At 33.0% G+C, this 20,018-nt stretch overlaps 1 protein-coding gene across 3 annotated transcripts in view; it reads left to right on the top strand.

The window, feature by feature from the left end:
• The window catches only part of LOC117168716 (coronin-7), a 117,837-nt gene that overhangs the window by 91,423 nt on the left and 6,396 nt on the right, over positions 1 to 20,018 (top strand). For all 3 annotated transcript variants that reach the window (XM_033354433.1, XM_033354434.1, XM_033354435.1), the window contains one exon: positions 8,626 to 8,715. In XM_033354433.1, the coding sequence (XP_033210324.1) occupies positions 8,626 to 8,715 (90 nt within the window). The remainder of the gene's footprint in view (positions 1 to 8,625; positions 8,716 to 20,018) is intronic.

Here is a 20,018-nt window from a genome sequence, read left to right on the forward strand (position 1 = left end):
CAGGACGCGTACTAGTTTGTCCAGCCTATCTTTGTGGCGAGTTGATGCATTCGTCTTTTGGTCGTATGATCAACCGTCCACGAAGCTCGTCATTCATTTCAGCCAGATCTTTAGGCTTGAGAGAAACCTAGATGGTGATGTTTCTTCGGGCCCTGAAGCATTGCTCTTTCACTATCAGATACCTGCTCGCGGTTGGTTTTAGTGTGGCCTCTTTCTCTTTTGCCGGCTTGTTCTGGCTGTGGTAGAGTAGGCGCGTCGGTTATATATTTAAAAATTATCAGTAAAATAATTCTTTCTGGATAAGTGGTCAAATTTTATTTAAAATTATGCCTGAGAAACTCTCAGTACACAGGAAGTTGTAACGTTTCGACTGTAATCGACAGTCCTCATAAAAACAAACACTTTTCATGGAAGAAAGTACACCTGTGTGATAAAAATGAAAATTTTGTTGTAAACGCAAAGACTTAAAAAGGAATAAAAATATAGACGGTTCTTAAAATAAAAATTTCACGTAAGGACAAAGATTAATGAGATGTTACAAATTGCAGCGAAAGAAAATGTAAGTGAAGAGTCTTGAAAAATTAAAATAAAAATAAAAACCATACAAATTATTGATACAAAGTTATTACCCGATTGTCAATTAAAATTTAAAAAGTGTTGAAAGTTATACAAACTGATTCATTGAATCCGTCTGCTGGACGGACTTAATTGTAAGTTTGAATTAGTTGTTGACATATATAAAAACATTCGCCTTCATGCCGTCCAGCAGACAGAATGAATACGGCAAGGAACACGGGTAATGTATAGTAGGTGTATTGATTCATTGACTTGAGAGTATTTCGAGTACATCTACTGCGCATAACCTAGTTCTTATGAAGTATGAACGATACATTGTTGTAAAAGAGAAAGAAAGGAAAGCGAAAAGTAAGATAAAAGAACAAATATTTTCGGATTTCGATCAAAAAGTTATAGCATTAGGAGTAAAAAATAAAATGCATAAAAGGTAATATAAGAAAAAAATATTATTGGGTGGCATGAATAAGATTATTGCATGTTATGATCATATTATCAATGTCTATCCTAAAATGAACATTATTATTATTCTTAACAACGTGAAACATTTCCATAAATTTACATTTGAAATAGTATGCTTCTTCAGCCTGAATAATAACATTTTCGAAATCAAAGGAATGTTTGTTTAAAGTTGCATGTTTTGAAAGGGTTTTGGAATTGGGCCTTTCTGGGTTTTAAAGAAATTAAAAGGATCTTTAACAGGATTAAAAATGATTTCGATGTCATGTTTTTTGTATAATTTTTGAAAAATTCTGGAAATTTGTGGATTATAAGGTAGAACAATGGCACGATCTCAGTTCAAGTCACTGTTTAATCCGTCCTTAGTATTTTGGCAAGGAGTAAGAATTGTATTAAATCTTTGTTCTATTAGTTTATTAACAAGTCTTTCTGGAAAACCATTGATTTTCAGTGTGTGAGAAACAACTTCTAAATTTTTTTGGTGGAAAGAAACATGAGATACCTTAATGGCTCTATCAACTAAACTTTTGATAATTAGTACACGTCAGGATCCTAACAGAATCTACATTTAATAAACCAAGAAGGAAAAGCTCATCGATTATTTTATTAAGTTCAATTTTTAATTTGCCTGGTAGGATCTCTATTATGTAATTTATAGGTAGATGCGTCATTAAAAAATCTAGGGATTTATTGGTATATTCTATCCTGGTTATAAGAACGGTAACATTTCCTTTGTCAGCAGTGGTGACAATGAAGTTTTTGTCTTTAGATTTGTCAGCAGTGGTGACAATGAAGTTTTTGTCTTTAGACAAGAAATCTTAGGTTTCGATGGCTAATTGTGTAAAATTAGATCTAAAATTATTCTGTTTTTTATTTGTGGGATAAAGCTGTAAATTAAAAGCTAATTCAGATCTAAATTCATCCCTATTATTTTCCTCTATAAGATGTGTATTGACTTCAGTATTACACAACGTATCCTTTACAAAAGAGTTCTTGTTGCCACATGCACCCTGGTCATTACACCCATTACACACAGGTCAACACCATGACATCTTATATATCTGATTTACACGATTCGGCACACTACTTGTTTCTACTTCGAAATGGGACTTTTTCATGTCATCTGAATGGATCTACCTGGTGGAAATCTAACTGTAAAGCGTATGAAGACCTGGACTAAAAATGGGATACGGTTAGAAAAACTTAAAAAAGCAACTTAGATTTCCTTTAAAATGTAAAAATGAAGTTTAAATTTCTGCAAACATTCTTAATAAACGTTATAAACATTTTCAATTTAGTAACCTAGAAAGTAAAAGAGAATTTACAAAACAATCTTAAAAAGTCATGTCAACGTTTTAAATCGTAGCCTCAAACATATTAATAGAAACATTACTAACATACGAAAAGATTTTGATATACCTAAAACTTCAATTGAAAGCGAAATAGAACAAAAATGTTCACATAAATGGAAAGCGTTTTTTAACCCTCAACTACAAAGGTTCTCGGATTTTTGTAAGGTACTTATTTCTGCTTCTATAAAAAAAAACTAGACACTCCCACATGCATTATATACAAAACAAAAATTAGGTTACGGAATAACATTGAATATTACCTCAGCCTAGGTAAAAACTTTTGTTTACCATATGCCAACAAGAACTCTTGTAAAGGATACTTTGTGTAATACTGAAGTCAATGCACATCTTATATAAGAAAATAATAGGGATGAATTTAGATCTGAATTAGCTTTTAATTTACAACGTTATCTTACAAATAAAAAACGAGAGTAATTTTAAATCTCATTTTACACAATTAGCCATCGAACCCTAAGAATTCTTGTCAAACACACTAACATCATCGTCACCACTGCTGACAAAGGAAATTCTTATAAATAGTTCGAAATATACCAATAAATCCCTAGCTCTTTAAAATGACGCATCTACCTATAAATTACTTAATGGAGATCCTATAAGGCAAATACAAATTGAACTTGACAAAATAATCGATGAGCTTTTCCTTCTTGGTTTATTAAATGTAAACTCTGTTAGGATCCTGACGTGTACTCATGGTTTTGCTCCAAAGTACTATGGACTCCCAAAGATTCACAAATCTGTTTGTTCATTACGTCCAGTAATATATTTTGTAGGATCTGTATCATACTACATCTAGGGAAATTGAGCAAAGGCCATTAAAGCAATTTTAGGCAATGCTTCTCGGCATATTAAAGATAGTCTCGATGTAAAATCACTTGTCTGAACACGCTGTATAAGATCTTTACAGTTATCCTTAATGATCGGATTTTTCGCACACTCGGACCTGTGTGGCAAGGAATATATGAAGAACGCGGCTCAAAGAAAGGCGTAAAAGGATATCGGGAGAACCTTCTCATCGATAGATGTGTCCGCAAAGATGCAGAATCCTACCAGTATGATCTATCGATGGCCTGGATTGATTATTGCAAAGCTTTGCATTTTTCCTCCCAGACTTATCATAATAATAAGTCTTTTGGGAAGCTTAAAGGTTCATCTGCGAATCGTGAGGTGCATAGAGAGATTGATGCCGCTTTGGAGACTCAGATTTACTATCTCATCTAGAAAAAATCGTGTGACAGCTAACAATGTCACCTTTCAGAGAGGTTTCTTTCCGAACGAAACCATTAGCCCACTTCTCTTTTGCATCACATTATTGCCACTGATGTATTTTATATGCATGATCTTAAGATCTATGCTAAAAATAAAGAGAAACTACATCTAGCTATTGTCGAACAATACACGAAGGAAATTGGAATGCAATTTGGGTTTGAAACTGCTCCAAGGTTTATTTGAAGCGAGGAAAACTTAATGACATCTCTGAAGACGGTGAGCTCGTCGATAGAAGCGCTATACGACATTTTTGCGGTGGAGAGACCTATACATACCTGAGTATGCAACAGCGCTGGATTCAGGATGTGACATCTATAAAGGATACTCTCCGAAGCAGATACAAACGTCTCATCCGGCAGATTTGCTCTTCCGAACTGTTGGCGGGGAACAAAGTATCTGCAACGAACATGCTTGCCGTCCCGGTGGTACACTATTCATTTGGAGTGGTTCCATGGAGGAAGAGTGGGCTCATATCCTTTGATATCGGGACTTGAAAGGTTATGCACACGAACGAAAGCATGCATCTTAAGTTTTCTCTTCCGCAACTCTACATATCACGCTGTCAAGGTGGTCGCGGAATACTGAATCTTCAATGTTTTTACAACAGGATTATTTTGGATACAGCACATAAAGTCGCAAATGGAAGTGACCATTTCCTTAAAATGGTCAGGAAGGCACGAAGAAGTGGGCAAAGGAGCGTTACTGTACAAAGCAGCTGAGGAGGCTGCTGAAACACTCGGGCTTAACTTCAGTATCTGGGTTGAGCCAAGTTTTGTATTTTTAACTTTCAATTGTTTAATCTAAAGATTGGTTGGTGCCTTTTCTCTATTTGTACTACAATTATTACACTTCATGTTAATACCAGGTTGTTCAAATCTGCAAATGCCTGTAGGCATTTACTTTATGGTTACTTTACAGCTCTATTCTTTCGCGATCCTTGTTTTCAGAGTTTTTTTTCTCATAATTAAAACTAGGTGCGAGATATGACTTTGAAGAATAAGAAATTAAACTGTACATTTCAATTTAGAAAACGTTCAGAAGTGCACAATTTTAAGTTCAGGGCGCAGCTTCTTCTTTATTTTTGTAGAAAATTAAACAATTTTTCTAAAAATTCATCTTTTTGGTCGAAAATTCAAAAGTCTTTTTTAATATTTGTCTATTTGGACTTTAATTTTTAACAGAAAGTTCGTCTTATGAATTAAAAATTGGTCTTTTAATTTGAAAATTCTACTTTTAAATCCTGGGTTGAGAATACTACTTATTATACTACTACTTATTATACTGTCACCCAAAATTCATCTGTTTTGGTTAAAAATTCAAATCATTTGTTGAACTTTCTTCTATTGTGGACAGAAAGTTCGATATTTTAAATGAAAAATGTATCGTTTAATTTGAATTCTACTAATCTAGAATTATATTTTTGACATAAAAACAAGGATCGATGAAGAATAGAGCTGAAAAGTGACCATAATCTGAACCCCTGCAGGTATTTGCAAATTTGAATAATCTGGTATTAACATTAAGTATAATAATTGTAGCACAAATAGATCAAATGCACCAACCGATTTTTGTATTAAACATTTTATAGTTAAAAACACAAAACTTGTTTAATTTCTTTCTTAAAATGCAGTTGTCCAAAATGCAAACTATAGGTGATCGAAGACAAAAGTTCCAATATGGATCAAATCCACGAATGGAATTTATATTTATCTCGAGCCTCAGCTTCGCTCAACACCTCAGTTCCCTACGGCAATGGTCGGTGATTGACAGTAATGACCGAATCAAAGCTGAAGTCGGTGGTGCCGAACTCTATACACTGCCCGATTCGTGGAACTATTCGTAGATATTAAACCAGCACACATAAATACATTCGCGACACACCTACACACACATGTATATGTCTCTCTCTCTCTCTCTATATATATATATATATATATATATATAATATGTACATCCTGAGTATGATGGTAGTGGGGGGTGCAGCTTGACTACTAGCTGGCATTTCTAATGGGTCGTTACTCTATTTCTCTCTGTATTTTCAATAAATAAAATTAAAATCACAAGCCCTATCAAAAAATAATTTGAATAAATTTGGTAGGACTTTTTACAAGCTAATATTCCTCGCCGAAAATGTTTTCCGTATCACCTCGTTTGGTTCGAAATTTGAATTCTCGATTTTTACATAGTATTTTCGATAATTAAAACCAAGATGACAAGTCCTATCAAGAAATGGTTCAAAGAAATAAAAAATTTTTCCCGTATTTTACGTCGTTTGGTTCAAAATTTGATGTTTTGATTTTTCTATAGTATTTTCGATAAATAAAACCAAAATGACAAGTACTATCAAAAAATGGTTTACAAAATTTTGTAGTACTTTTTAAAACCTGAAATTTACCTTTGGAATTTGTTGCCTTGTGTCACGTGGTTTAGCTCAAATCTTAAATAATTTTCAAAAGCTATAAATCCTCTTTGAGACTTTTCCCGATATTTTGCGTCTTTTGACTTAAAATTTGAACTTTTGGATTTTTTATAATATTTTCGATAAATAAAACTAAAATGTCAAATCTTATTAAAAAATAGTTGAGGGAGAAATTATAGGTCTTTTAAAAACTACACTATTCTCGTAAAACTTTCTACTCATCTGTCGTCGTTTGGCTTCAATTAAAATTAGAATTTTTATCTTGTTTATGTTGGATGCAGTCGTATAAAAAAATGTTTAAAACAGAAATTGTATAATAGACATTTAAAAAAGCTGCTATTCTTCTTTTAAACTTTTTTATGTATCTGTTGTCGGTTGCATATAAATTTACTATTAGATTTTTGGATAGCGTTTTTGATGGATAAAATCCTTGACGTTGGTCAAGGAAAGCTGGTTAACGAACTCTTTTTGTATTTTATGAGCCAAAAGAGTATGTAAAAGCTCGAGTTGATCCGTTTCTTTTTCGGGACTTATCGTGTTTGCAGACGGATGGATAGACAGACTTCATCGCCAAAACTTGATTTCCGGCTGTAGGAGGGAATTAAAAATATTATAAAAGGAGTTTCTACACCTCTGTAATATATATGTCCTCTGTTTTAATCATTTTTACATGTGACTGGTAGTTTAAAACAAATCGAAATAACTATTTAAAGAAGTGGAAAATATAATATTAAATTAATTTTTGCGAACCCGAACTGTTATATTTTTATTTATGTTCAGCTTAAGTGCTGAGATGCAACTCTACTTGTTTCAATTATATAAAGAACCTAGGACTCATGAGGACATAATTTTATACTGAGTCCGCACAACCCATCCTAAGCACCCACCTTTCAGAGCTTATTATTATTCTATTTATCAGCTTCGTTAATTTTTAGGAAATTTGTCGAAATTTTATCATCCAAAAATCGATGCAGCAGCTTCCATCACTGTTTTCATATTGCTCATATTTCGTGTGATGATTTTCGGTCTTTCAATAATGATCGAATGCAGCCTTGCCAATAAAGCTTTCCGCTTCCCACATCACTTTTAATGTGTAGAACGTTGCCTCAAGATAGTAACAGAAGCTACCGCTTGTTTGTGAAGGGAAAAATCTTCATAAGAACACGGTTACGATCAAGATAGGAAGTGCCGAAGATGGTAGCAAAAACAGAGCACAAATTAAAAAAAGCATCTAATCCAAAGAGTATCATATTCTTCGACGTGAGTCCTAAGTTGTTCTTTATATAATTAGAACAAGCAAAGATGCATCTTAACACCTAAGCTGTACTGAATAGAAATGTACCTGCTCAGGATATCACAAATTAGTTTAATATTGGATTTTCCACTTTTTAAATCATTATTTAGATTTTTCTTAAAAACGACAGGTCATATTATGCAGAAATGAGTAAAATAAAAAATATACTATATGTCGCTGAAATCTAGTAACTCATTTTATACCATTTTTTGATGCAGTCAATACTCTCAGAGAAAAATGAAAAAGAAACCTATTTTTCTATTATATTTTTCGCTTGGGGCAGGTGTTCATATTGATCGATTTTAAAACGTTTTTGTTAGAAAACCGTGATAGGAAAATAGACCTTTCTCCTTGGCCCCAAATAATTTTTTTTTTTGTTTCTTCGATCTATCCTAGTACATCATTTAAAAGAAGGAATCATGAAAAAATTCTCTTTTAAACATTGTTGAAATTATGTATAAAAGCTTTCATTGTAAAAAGAATTAAAGCAGAATATAAGAGTGATTTATAACTGTAAGTTTTACACTTGAAGCGAGAATTATTTTTCATGTACTAAAAGTTTAAAATTTGAAAATAATGAAAATAAGGCTTAATCTTACTTCATGGTTCACACTTGTATTCGACGAAGGATTAATTTATTAAAATTCATCAAATTTTAATACTACTTTGCTCTACTCTGTCTCTTCTTTATCTTTCTAATATCTCTCTTTCTAATTACACCTGCTACTGCTTGCCCATGGTTCGTATCCATGGTTCGCTGCTTGCTTGAGAAAGGCTGTTGCAGAATAGCTTGAGGAAGACTGTACTGCTAGGATTCGACTCAGGCGGACCAATAGCCCCCCACCCCCTCCTCAGAACAGATCAAGGCGCTGGATGCGAACCATGACGTAACTTTAAGCCGAAAATATAAATGAAAATGTGAAAGTCTTTGATTTTTTAATCTGCTAAGTAATTTACATTTAAAGATAATAAAATTATAAATCTTTTGAATGTAAAGAATTTAAGTATGCAATGAATTTCATTTAATTGTATCTTGATTGATAAACAAGTTTTAGAAAATGTGTTTTGAGTTCGAAAGTATTTCAAATTTAAAAACTGGAGGAAAAAAAACATAAAAGTTCAAATGTCTATTTTACTTTTGTAAAGTACAAAAAAAATGCATTCATCATCTATCCTACAATTCTAGTGTTGTTGCTTCTTCTTCGTTAGTTAATTTTTTTACGTATTTCTGTATGTGTTAGATACAAAAAACGTTAAGCAATCTTTTGGGAGACGTAATTCAATGTACACTGGAGCAGGATCAAATGGAAGGCGTGGATGAACACGAATGGGTAAGCCTTTTCTCTCCCTCATAGTAAATTGATTTGATGCACTTGAGTTACGGTCCATGGTCTACATCGACGGGAGGCATTTTCGAGTTGAGGTCTAGGATCAGTGCCGAGCCCTTCGGCGGTGGTTGGTTCCGCAAATTTCCGTCAGGTAGGTCGTAAGCCTTAGGTTAGATGGAGCACTTCCACTTATGACGCCATTTCAAAATGGCCAAATGAGTTGTGGTAAATTTCGCATTGTGTAAATTGCATCGCGTGTATTATTTTGGGTAAAGAATTTTGTTGATTGGCAAATAAGAAATCTCTAGTAAATATTTTTTTGAGTTTATCTAATGAAGTGAATGTCCTTTATTGTGGTTAACTAAATGCAATTAACAATTTAGATCCCTACGCTTTGGAAAGTGAGAAATTTTCCAGAAATATTAGAGATGTGCCGATAGTGATTGAAAGCGATCTCGTAAATTAGTTTACAGTTACTCGTAATTACTAAACGTGTTAACAATTGAAAGCTTTGATTCTTCTCAACCTATGTTCGCCATAAAGAATACATCCAGGACCTAAATTTCCCATCGTCGACCGTGAAATTACGTACGGATCGTAAGTCAACATACACGATTTTTTGAGGTTAGGTCTCCCTAAACTTTTCCGCTATACCCAAACATCCTTTATAGATATTGAAAACCGTAGCATTTTATATATCTAAATATTAGTAGTATGTATATATAATATGGGCCTTCCACAGAGCCGCATTCAGGATGTGACGTCTATAAAGGATACTCTTCGAAGCAGATACAAACGTCTCATCTGGCAGACTTGGTCTTCCGAACTGTCGGCGAGGAACAAAGTATCTGCAACGAGCATGCTTGTCGTCCCGGTAATACTCTATTAATTTGGAGTGGTTCCATGGACGAAGAACGAGCTCAGATCCCTTGATATCGGGACACGAAAGCTTATGCACATGAACAAAAGCCTGCATCTTAAGTCTTCTGTTCCGCGACTCTACATCTCACGGCATCCTCCACAGAAATGTGGAGGACCAGTCAATGTCGTGTGAGCTAACTTTTGCTTTCCTTAAATCACCCGTATTAAAGTCTGATACGGAGGGTTTTATTTTGGCATGCCAAGACGGTATCATTTCCACCTTAACATATCGTCGCCACATTTTGAGCCTAGACATTTCCGATGATAGCTGCACTAAGAGTGCTTTATTACCATCTCTGACACTCTTACGACATTAACCTTAACATCGGTCCTCTAAGTTCTCCTAGGGAAATAGAGTCAATTGTCGCGATAGAGAAGTGCCGCATATACTGGAACTTTATATTCTCGACAATTGTTTCTGTTTCACACTCGAGGTCTGACGTAGTTCTTTACTTCGAGAAGCGAACCATGTTCGTTATCGAATTTTCGGCTCCACCTGACAAAAACGTCATAGCCAAGGAGAATGAAAAGAAAGAGGTATAGAGACCTTATAAGGGACTTGCCACGATTGTACCCGGAATATTCTGTTGAAACTAATCTTCCTTATCATCGGCGCTCTTGGAGGTGCTAAGCTTTCATTAGTTAAAAGCCTGAAAAGCATCCCTGCGTGTCAATAATATGCTAAAACACTTCCGGGAAAAATGCAGAAGGTGGTCGTCCTTGAGTCGCTCAATGTCATCAGGGTGCACGAGACTTTTAGCGGATCGTCGTATTGATTCCGTTAGAGACTGTAACCACTTATCTCATGTTCGTGAGACGTGGATATGGCTGAAATTCTACCGCAATTTCGCTGGGATCGGGTGCAGTTTTTCAAATTAGCACCTGCTCCCGACGAAATTCTGCGGTTGTCCTTATGACAAAATTTGATGTGTGTGTCTCTCTCTCTCTGTGTATAGGGTATATTATGTATAATAGCATAATTATATAATTTCCTTTTATAAATTTCCAAGTTGGCCAAAATCTTAAAAGAAAATTACAATCTATATGACGTGCAAAACAAGAATGCAAAGGAAGTGCGCAACAAATGGTAAGAGGCCGTTCGGGTGTTTCTGGAACTCGTCGTTTGGCACGATTTGCACTCGTTAGTCCCGAGTGGTCCAAATTTACCTCCAGAAAATAATTATGGGGCGTTGGCGCGTGCGGACTTACTCCCTCGCGATAGGAAATCACACATCGTCAAAATTTACATACACTTTCCTAAGTAAAGTTATCACATTACGTTAACTTACTATGTCCCTCACCCATCGAATAATTACCATAATCAGACGTAGTAAATTTACTGTCGACAACAAATAAAATAACCTCCATTTTATTTTCACATAGGTGCCTGAAGTGAAATTACACTAGATTGAAAATGAGTACTGTAGTATTGTCAATTAATCAGGTTATACAGGGTGTCCTGTGAGAACTGTAGTCAATTTTGTGGGGGGTTGCGCACAAAAAAATCAGCAAAAAAGTCCCCAAAATTTTGTTGGTCCGATGCTTATTCTGGGCACAACAGAGGGTACAAGTTTTATGTACGTGTGAGCATGTGTGGCGTGTGCTCGCCGTCTTAACCTAGCAGTTCCCCCACCGAAACGCTGGACGAAGCGATGGCCATGACACCGTCCGATAGTGCTAGAGTTTGATCAAATTGAAAACTCGTTTTGCATAAAGTGTTCTGCACAAAAATAATTGCAACAAATTATTATTAATAAGTAGGCTACAAACTCTTGTTAATATGATATTGTTGCAACAAATAAGAAAAATGAAATATGTTAAGAAAAATTCAGATAAAGGAAAATTATAAAAACCTTAATTACAATAAAAGCAAGAAAATATAAAAAATACAACTGCGAAAAATGTGTTAGTTTAAACAATAAAACTTCATATGCACGTCGCTTTCTGACTAAAAAATTCACCCAAAGAACACACCTTAATTTAAAAGGATGTAATAATGATTTTTTATTATAATAGAACATTTTTTAATTATAATACAAGATTATTTAATTTTAACGACAAGTGCAATATCTATTTTTATCACATTTATCACTTCCCGACCCATCAACATTCCTCCTGTTTTGCCGACGCAAAACAGGAGGAATAGGGTTGTTTCGCGATTTTAGAGAAAATAATTTTATAATACATAATTTTAATATAAATCGAAGGTGCGTTATAATTTTTTTTCTTTTGTGTCGTTGAACGGAAAAAAATTATTAAAAATTGAAGACGGTAAAACACTTATTCAAATTGGTGTCACGTGACTCAGAGGTTCTCATAATTATCTATCAATGTGACGATGTGAAACTCATGATAAAGAGGTTAAGCCGCGGTCTGCTATCAATTCTGACTATTTTGATATGATAACGTTAGTTGTTTAGAATTACGTGACAAAAAAAGTTATCCTATTGTAATATTTGCTTTAAGAGTTAGTAGTATCTTCAAAGAAAACAGTAAGTGCACTTATTAACATATTTTAAATTCTTACATATTTACGAAGTGTTCAGTAAACATGACTACATTTAAGTACTTTTTTAATGACCCTTTTTTGACATTTTTTTTAAACAATATTTTGTAACTTCTGTTTTCGATGTGCACATAACCAAAACAAAACATCGGCACAAAAAAATATATTTGATAATCACTGACACGTGAGCTGTGATTGATGGAAAATCCGATCCCTTTGACGTCAAGGGGGCCCTCCAATCGACATCGTGATATAAAATTCATATTTCAACATTAAATTAAAAATAGTAAACAATATGTGAAAAATATTTTAAGGGCGTTTTTATAATTAGAATTTTATATACAATAAGATCTATTTATTGGAAAAATGATATCTGACTTTGGAAACAACCCTATTTTGATGGATCAGGGTATGATAACCCTGCCGATGAAAGAGCACTAAAAACGCACTGGCGAACGCACTGGGCCGCCAGTGCGTTTTTCAGTGACTGTTTGTGCCGATTTTCAGCACCTAAACCGCACAGAGAAGTGATGGGACGGTCATATAATGTTCCTATTGTATTCATCACGTACCGGTCGGGCAAAGTTATTTACAATACTTGGCCGCAACCGAACCGGCTCCGGTTTTAGAATTTTCTTCAGATTATTGACACTTTTGTTTAATTTATTAATTTTCTCATTATACATATTTATAATTATAACTTATATGCTAATATACTACTTTGAAGTTAAATTCAAAAATGATGTCTATTTTAGCGTATCTCATTCCATTTACGTGACACGTTATATTCAATTCAATTTTAAGCATCCAAAAGAAAAAGTTAAATATCTGAAACAATCGAAACCCGTAGATTATGAATTTCTAACCTTCTCGTAGATAATTTCAAAATTTTACGAATAAAAAAATTTGATTTTTAATCTCTTTCAGATGGTCTACTTGGTAGCCTAGTCGCATTGGCATAGGCATACCGATTTTCACTAACACTATAGTATACACTACTAACACACCTTTTCTAGGACCTCACAGACTAGATTTATTGGATGAAAAAAGCCTTTTAAAAATTTTAATGGACACTTGAAGGGGAACCCAGGTATAGAAAACTAGCGGTACAGGTAGTGCCCAGCGCTTCGGTGGGGAATTGCTTTTTTGAGACGGCGTGCACACGCCACACATGCTCACACGTACATACAACTTGTACCCTCTGTTGTGCCCAGAATAAGCATCGGACCAAAAAAATGTTGAGGACTTTTTGGCTTATTTTGTTGTGCACAACCCCCCACAAAATTAACTACAGTTCTCGCGGGACACCTTGTATACTGTAATTTCAAATACTCTACACGTTTAGTTACTATACTGTAATTTCAAATACTCTACACGTTTAGTTACTAGCTGATTATAAATATCACGAAAGCTTTTTTTACCGTGTGTCACTAAATTTTTGTATTTATTTTAAAATAACACATTCTTGAAAAGTAGTGTGCCATTTTGGAACATATTTCCAGATGATTTAAACTTAAGGATCGAAGACAATCTACTCCAGATAACAAAATGCCTACACAATGCGAGCATTATGGGTCGCACTTTTGCGCATAAGGCTATATGGGAGCGTAACGTTAATCTTTATCAAAATAAAATAGCTCCTCGTAGGAGTGACCGATCTTGATGAACCAAAGTGCAAATTTTAGGTTTTTAGTTGTAGAATATGAGAAAAATTGGTCCAATATAATAATAAAATCGATAATATTTTATTTCATATTGATTTTAATATTTTAATAAATAGATATTAAAAAAAAACTAATTTCCAAAATAGTTTTTCACACTATGTAAGTTAATGCAAAATTATTTTTTAAGAAGTTACTAAAAAATAAAGTTCTGCCCTATGCATTATTAATATTAACAATTTTACCCGATGAAAATAGTTAGTTCTTTCAAATTTCTGCTTTTAATTTATTAATAACTTTTTCTAGTGATGCATGCATGCATTGTGCTCTCATTGTACTCGTACTTCATGCTCGCATGTGTGCGAGCACTATACGACTCATTGTGCTCGCGCTCAAGTTCCCATGACATACAGTGTGTCGAGAACGCAGCATTTGAGTACGCACGACGTGAGACTCACCGCGTGCGAGTAAAGTGCGACGCACGATTTTTATACGCTTTTAAATTTTTTTCATTTATTCTTTGAGAATGTTTAACCTGCAACAGTGCATATATTTTCAATTTTTCAAATATTTTTTACATTTATTAAAAAAAGTCCAGGAGACTTTTCTATTGAAATTTACATTTCCTTACCTCAAATTTAAATCATCTGGAATTATCTTGAATATTGTATGATACTTTTCAAGTAAGTGTTATTATTATTATATAAATACAAAATTTGATAGCACATTACTAAATAAAATGTACTTTGATATAAATGTTACAATATAAGAATCCATACAGTTAATGAAAAATGAACGCACCAATACTAACCTCACCATGCACTAAAAAGATATTATCTACCTTTTTTCATACCACTTTTTCAACGAATTCGGTTTCGTAAAACTTCAGGAACTCTAAGCTTTTGCTTGTTAATACGTGTAATAACTATGATTTTCCGGAATAAACGCGATGCAATGTAAACAATGCAATCTTTAACCCAACCCATTCGGATATTTTGAAATTGTATGGCTTAAAAGAAATACTCTACCAGCAAAGACTCTTCAAGAGACGGATTAGGAGGATTAGAGGCTTAACGATGGGCGGTCTCTTGAGATATACTGCGGTGTTAAATTAAGGTGCGAAATATAATTACTTTTATCAGAAGGAGGAAAAAATAATACATATATATTTTCTCCTGGGATGTATTACGAACAAAGTTTCTTATATTTTAATCACACTAACGGTCAGAATTTTGAGTTTACCTCTCTTTTATGATTAAGTTCTTTTAATTTTAATTATGTCAAACCTAACAATTTTTCTCTGCAATGGTTTTAATTATCTCAAAATTCTGTATAAAATAAATCCATGATAAAGCCATTTTGTCTATTTTCTAAGTAAAAATATTACAAAAATAGTATACATTGAAAAATTACCATAAATTTTGAGGTACTTTTTCAGAAGCTTCATGGTTATATGTTTTTTTATATTTACAAAAAAATGGTTCTTATCACATAGAATATGGAAATCTTTCCAACTTTTTTGTTACTACTTTGAGTTCTTGCACCGCGATAAGAGAATTTTTAGATTGATGCTCATAAGTTGTTACGATGCTGTCGAAAAACACCTTTAAAGTATCCTAAGAGCATTATCAAATTGGCTTGATATTAGGTTTATTTTATGTAGAATCTTGAGAGCATTCAACCCTTCAAAGAGGAAAATTTAAGCTCCGACTAAAAATTCTGACCAGTAGTGTGTATCATTTTGGTGTCAAAATCAAGGAATATTTCTTACATTTTAATTATATTACATATTTTGATAAAGGAAGGTAACCGTAACATACTGAAATTACGAGCTCTTTTTGCTTTATAACATTAATGTTAAATTACAAAAAGTTATGATTTCTCAAAGCTTTCTTTTTCAGAACGTCAGTTCTCGTTTGTTTCATGATTCCTTTTTAAACGGATTCGATTTTTGTTTTGGATTTAGTTTGAAAGCCTATTTTTTTAAGTTTGAAAATCTGTATTAATAGTTTTTAGAATTCGATTCAAAATTTTATAATTTATGTAGAGAAGAGTTTTTATAATTTAACCATATATATAATTATTTTACTGATTAAGGCTGAGTGGAAATCATTATTCATCGAAATTTGATTTTGGGACATGTAAAACAGTTGTGATGTATCCTATTAGAATATCCCTTGATTTTTTAAAATCTTTTGAAAATCTTAATTTGGCCATCGCAGATAAGTGTACATATTGCAAGACTAATGATAAAAATTTATATAAAAACTCGAAAGGATTTCGTTTCGGAAATACCTGGTTTCCCTCATTAGATCTGTATAACAAAAAGTCCTGAGGCCGTTTCTACTGTAAAAGACTGGATAAGATATTATAATTTGATATATTCTATTTTTTATTACTTTGTTTTTATAATTACATTACGTTTTGTTATACAGATCTGATTATGGAAACCAGCTGTGTTTCCGAAACGTACTCGTTTCGATTTTTTAAATAAATTTTTTCTTGAAGATACCGAAATTATAAGGTCCTACCTATATTTATTTATAAATTAAAATTATTCCAGACGTAAAAAAACATTTTTTTTCTTAAAAATTGAATCAATACGCCTTGACGAATATTGCGTCTTTTTTGTCACATTTTTGTCATTTTTTAAATATGTTTCTACGAAACATCTTTGATAACTTTGGCGCAAAAGCCGTTACTATTGTAAATGACTGAATAAGGTATTATAATTTGATATATTCTGTATATTCATCGTATTGCTTCACTTTTATAATTATATTACATTTTGTTATACAGATCTGATGAGGGGAACTATCTGTGTTTCCGAAACGATATCGTTTAGATTTTTTAAACAAATTTTTACCATTAGTCTGGAAGAAGTCGAAATTGTTAGGTTCTGCCCATATTTATTTATAAATTAAAATTTTCCCAGGCGTAAAAAAAGAAAATATTTTTTTTCTTAAAAAATGCTAATTAAAATTTTTTCACAACAAAAAAATATATATATTCTCAAAGTTTTTCGGCCGGATCTCAGTGGCGCACAGTGTGGCCAACTCAGGTTTTTGTGAAAAAATGAAGCTATGGGGTATCATTTTTTACCGATTTGAAACTTCCTTTTTAGATCAATTCTGTACTAAATTTATAATAACTTTGTGGCGGCTGACTTTTGAAAAGGCATTTTTTTTAATTTAACGAGCAAAGTAAAAAACAGGTATTCTCAAAAATCGAAGCCTTCCGTTTTGTTTAAGCTGTTTGCGGTTGCTCAGACATGGTTGAAGTATTAAATTTGAAAATAATGTTAATATTGAAGTTCAAACTGTAGGCGTGAGAGGCTGCCAGCGCTCAGGCTCTCTCGCCTTTGTCTCGCAGCTTTTATTGAATAAAATATCTAAGTCTTTTGAATCCTAAATAATTTTTAAATAACTAAATTTCAATAAATAAATATTAATAAATAAATGTTAATAATTAATAATTTTAATATATAGATTCTTAAAATAAATTTGAAAGTAAATAATTTCTCATATTTGCTCACCAATATAGGGTAAACAGCAGGGGTATTGCCGACACCCTTCTAGTTAACGACAATATACAATGAAAATACTTTTATTAAAATTCCAGAGATATAAAATAGATACTGGTACATGAATAAATATTTTATTATTCATGTAATTTATATGTCAATATTTATTCAATACAAAATCGCTGAATTTATATTCATTAATTAACATTTTTGTTGCCACCTACAGAAGGACATGTTGACAATATAAAAATTAGTAACGTCATTAATTTGAAAGTTCTCTGAAAGTTAGAAGAAAAGGTATTTCTTATTTTGCAGTACTTTCAGAGGTTTGATGATTATGTTTTGAAATATAATTAAATAACCATTAGTCTCAAGTTTGAGTAGATTTAATATATTTAAAATATTCTTATCGTACCTTCAAAGCCAGTAAAGACATACATATCTCTCAGTGAACAACACCCAACAGAAGGAAGTTTTTAGGGAATTATAAGGAATTTTTATTGATGTCCACGTTGCTATGATTGCTATTGGCTTTCTTTATGACTAGCACATCGCCTGTATAAGAATCTTTAAAAGTAGCAATTCCTTAGGGATAAATTCCACTTGCTTATATGCGATTGAAAATTAATAAATTTGTACTAAAAATATCAGTTCAAGTATCAGATAACGAGAGGGTTAGTAGGAAAACTGATAAAATCTTGATTTCGGGGAATAAAATTTTGCTCGAGTTTATAAAACGGTTTGATCAGAGCTGAATTTAGAAGTTCTCTCTCAATGACAAATATCCTGTCGGATTAGAAATAGCCTATACAGTATTTCAATAATTTGGGACGATGGTCAGGGGGGCTCAAGCGTAGGCTTTGGACTAACTTGTCGTTTTGCGGGTTCGATTCCCGCCTCGCACTCTGGAAGGGCCTAGGTAGCCCATGTGGTGAACACTAGCTTAACAAGGGAGTTTTTCATTTTCGGAGAGTCGTGGGACCGGTATCTTGAGAAAAAAAGTTTCTCTAAGTACTTATAGCTGTTGCTCTTGGTGGTTCAGAACCCACCTTAAACTGTAGGCCCCTTTCCCACCACCAAGTAAGTTTGCGCGCGCGTGTGTGGGGGGGGGGGGTAAAGGAATAAGGAAGAAGGTGCAAGAAAAATGTAAACCCTTAGGGCAGGTCTGTCCAGGGAGGGGAGTTCGACTCAATCCACAGATATATGAGTTCTACCACCAGTCTCTCTACTCAGCTTCGGTGGTGGTCGGTATCTGAAATGGATGGGAGGTATCCAGTGCTGCAGAAACATAGTATCTCGAAAGATGTTTCAGGGCGACTGAATTTAAAATAATATGAAGTAATTTTGAATTTAATTAATTAATATATTAGCAGTAAAGAATGCGTCAGTCTTACAAATAGGGAAAGTACATCATATTTTGTTTGAAGAAAGTTGGAAATAAATTTTCGAAGCCAATAGTTTCATGGAAAATTACAACTTTATTTTAATATAGAATTTTAAGGCCTTTTTTACTGAACTTTTGAATTTCCCTATAATAAGAAATAAAAGAGACAATTACGCTCTCTACACTATATTATTTTATTGCAGTAAATTCACATTCAGTGTATAAACTTTCATAAATATTGAAGGGCAATGATTTCATCATTTTTTAAGCGTTATCTTACACTTTACAAAGAAATTGTCAAAATTATTTGAAATCAGGATCTTTCAATATACCTATTGAAAGTTATGGCGCTTATACATTTCCTTTATTTATTATTGTAAAGTAAAATGTAATCATATATCAAATATTCATATTTTGAAATTGTTGCAATATTGATAAAATCATATTCCTTTCGAAAAAAGATATAATTTTTCAAGCTCAGGATATCAATCAACATTTCTCTTTCGTTCGAGTTGCATGTTACATTTACAGCATTAAAATAAAAATATTTCATAAAAAATTAGTCGCCCTAAAGCACTAACTTCAAAACTTATCTGTGGTACTGAATTCTGCAATGTGCGTCACGTGACACGCGCCACGAACAACCGCGAAGCCTTTCCGGCAGCGAGCGCAGGTTGGTAGTGGGGTTAAGGTCCCAAATCGCTTTTCGTGCAGTTATGATGATTCTCATGGCAAAACATATGGTGTTTGAGCCGAACTCCCCTCTCTGGACAGGCCTGCCTTAGGGGATACATTAGAAGATTCCATTCATAATTATTTCAATACTCTTGTTTTTTGAAAAACGAATACTAAGATATCTGGACAAATTATTGTGTTACTTAGGTAAGAACAGTAGTTCATTAATGTTCAATTATTTAAAAAGATGGAATTTGTTTAAATAATGTGTTTCTCGAAACTTGTTGCTAATTAAAAATTATTACCATTTCTTTGCTGGAAAGTTTATTATCATTATTTAATTAGTTTTTATTGTGTAAGCAAATTTCATTTGTTTAAAAACAGTTTAGAAATATTAAAAATGATCGATTCCAACAATCAGAAGTTTTAATATAAATATCATAAAAGTCAAATTAACAAATTTTGTGAAATAATATTGTTTAAACAAATCAAAGGTTGTTGAAAATAGATAATAATTTATTACTTCAACGATTGAACGTATTTTTCCTATTTTAAAAGTGTATATTCGCACAATATGTTCGAAATAAATATTTCTCCTATTTTTATTGCGGGGATCCCCGTAAGTAGCGGGAGTTC

This window comes from Belonocnema kinseyi, chromosome 3, assembly GCF_010883055.1.
Source record: "Belonocnema kinseyi isolate 2016_QV_RU_SX_M_011 chromosome 3, B_treatae_v1, whole genome shotgun sequence".
Classification (NCBI taxonomy): domain Eukaryota; kingdom Metazoa; phylum Arthropoda; class Insecta; order Hymenoptera; family Cynipidae; genus Belonocnema; species Belonocnema kinseyi.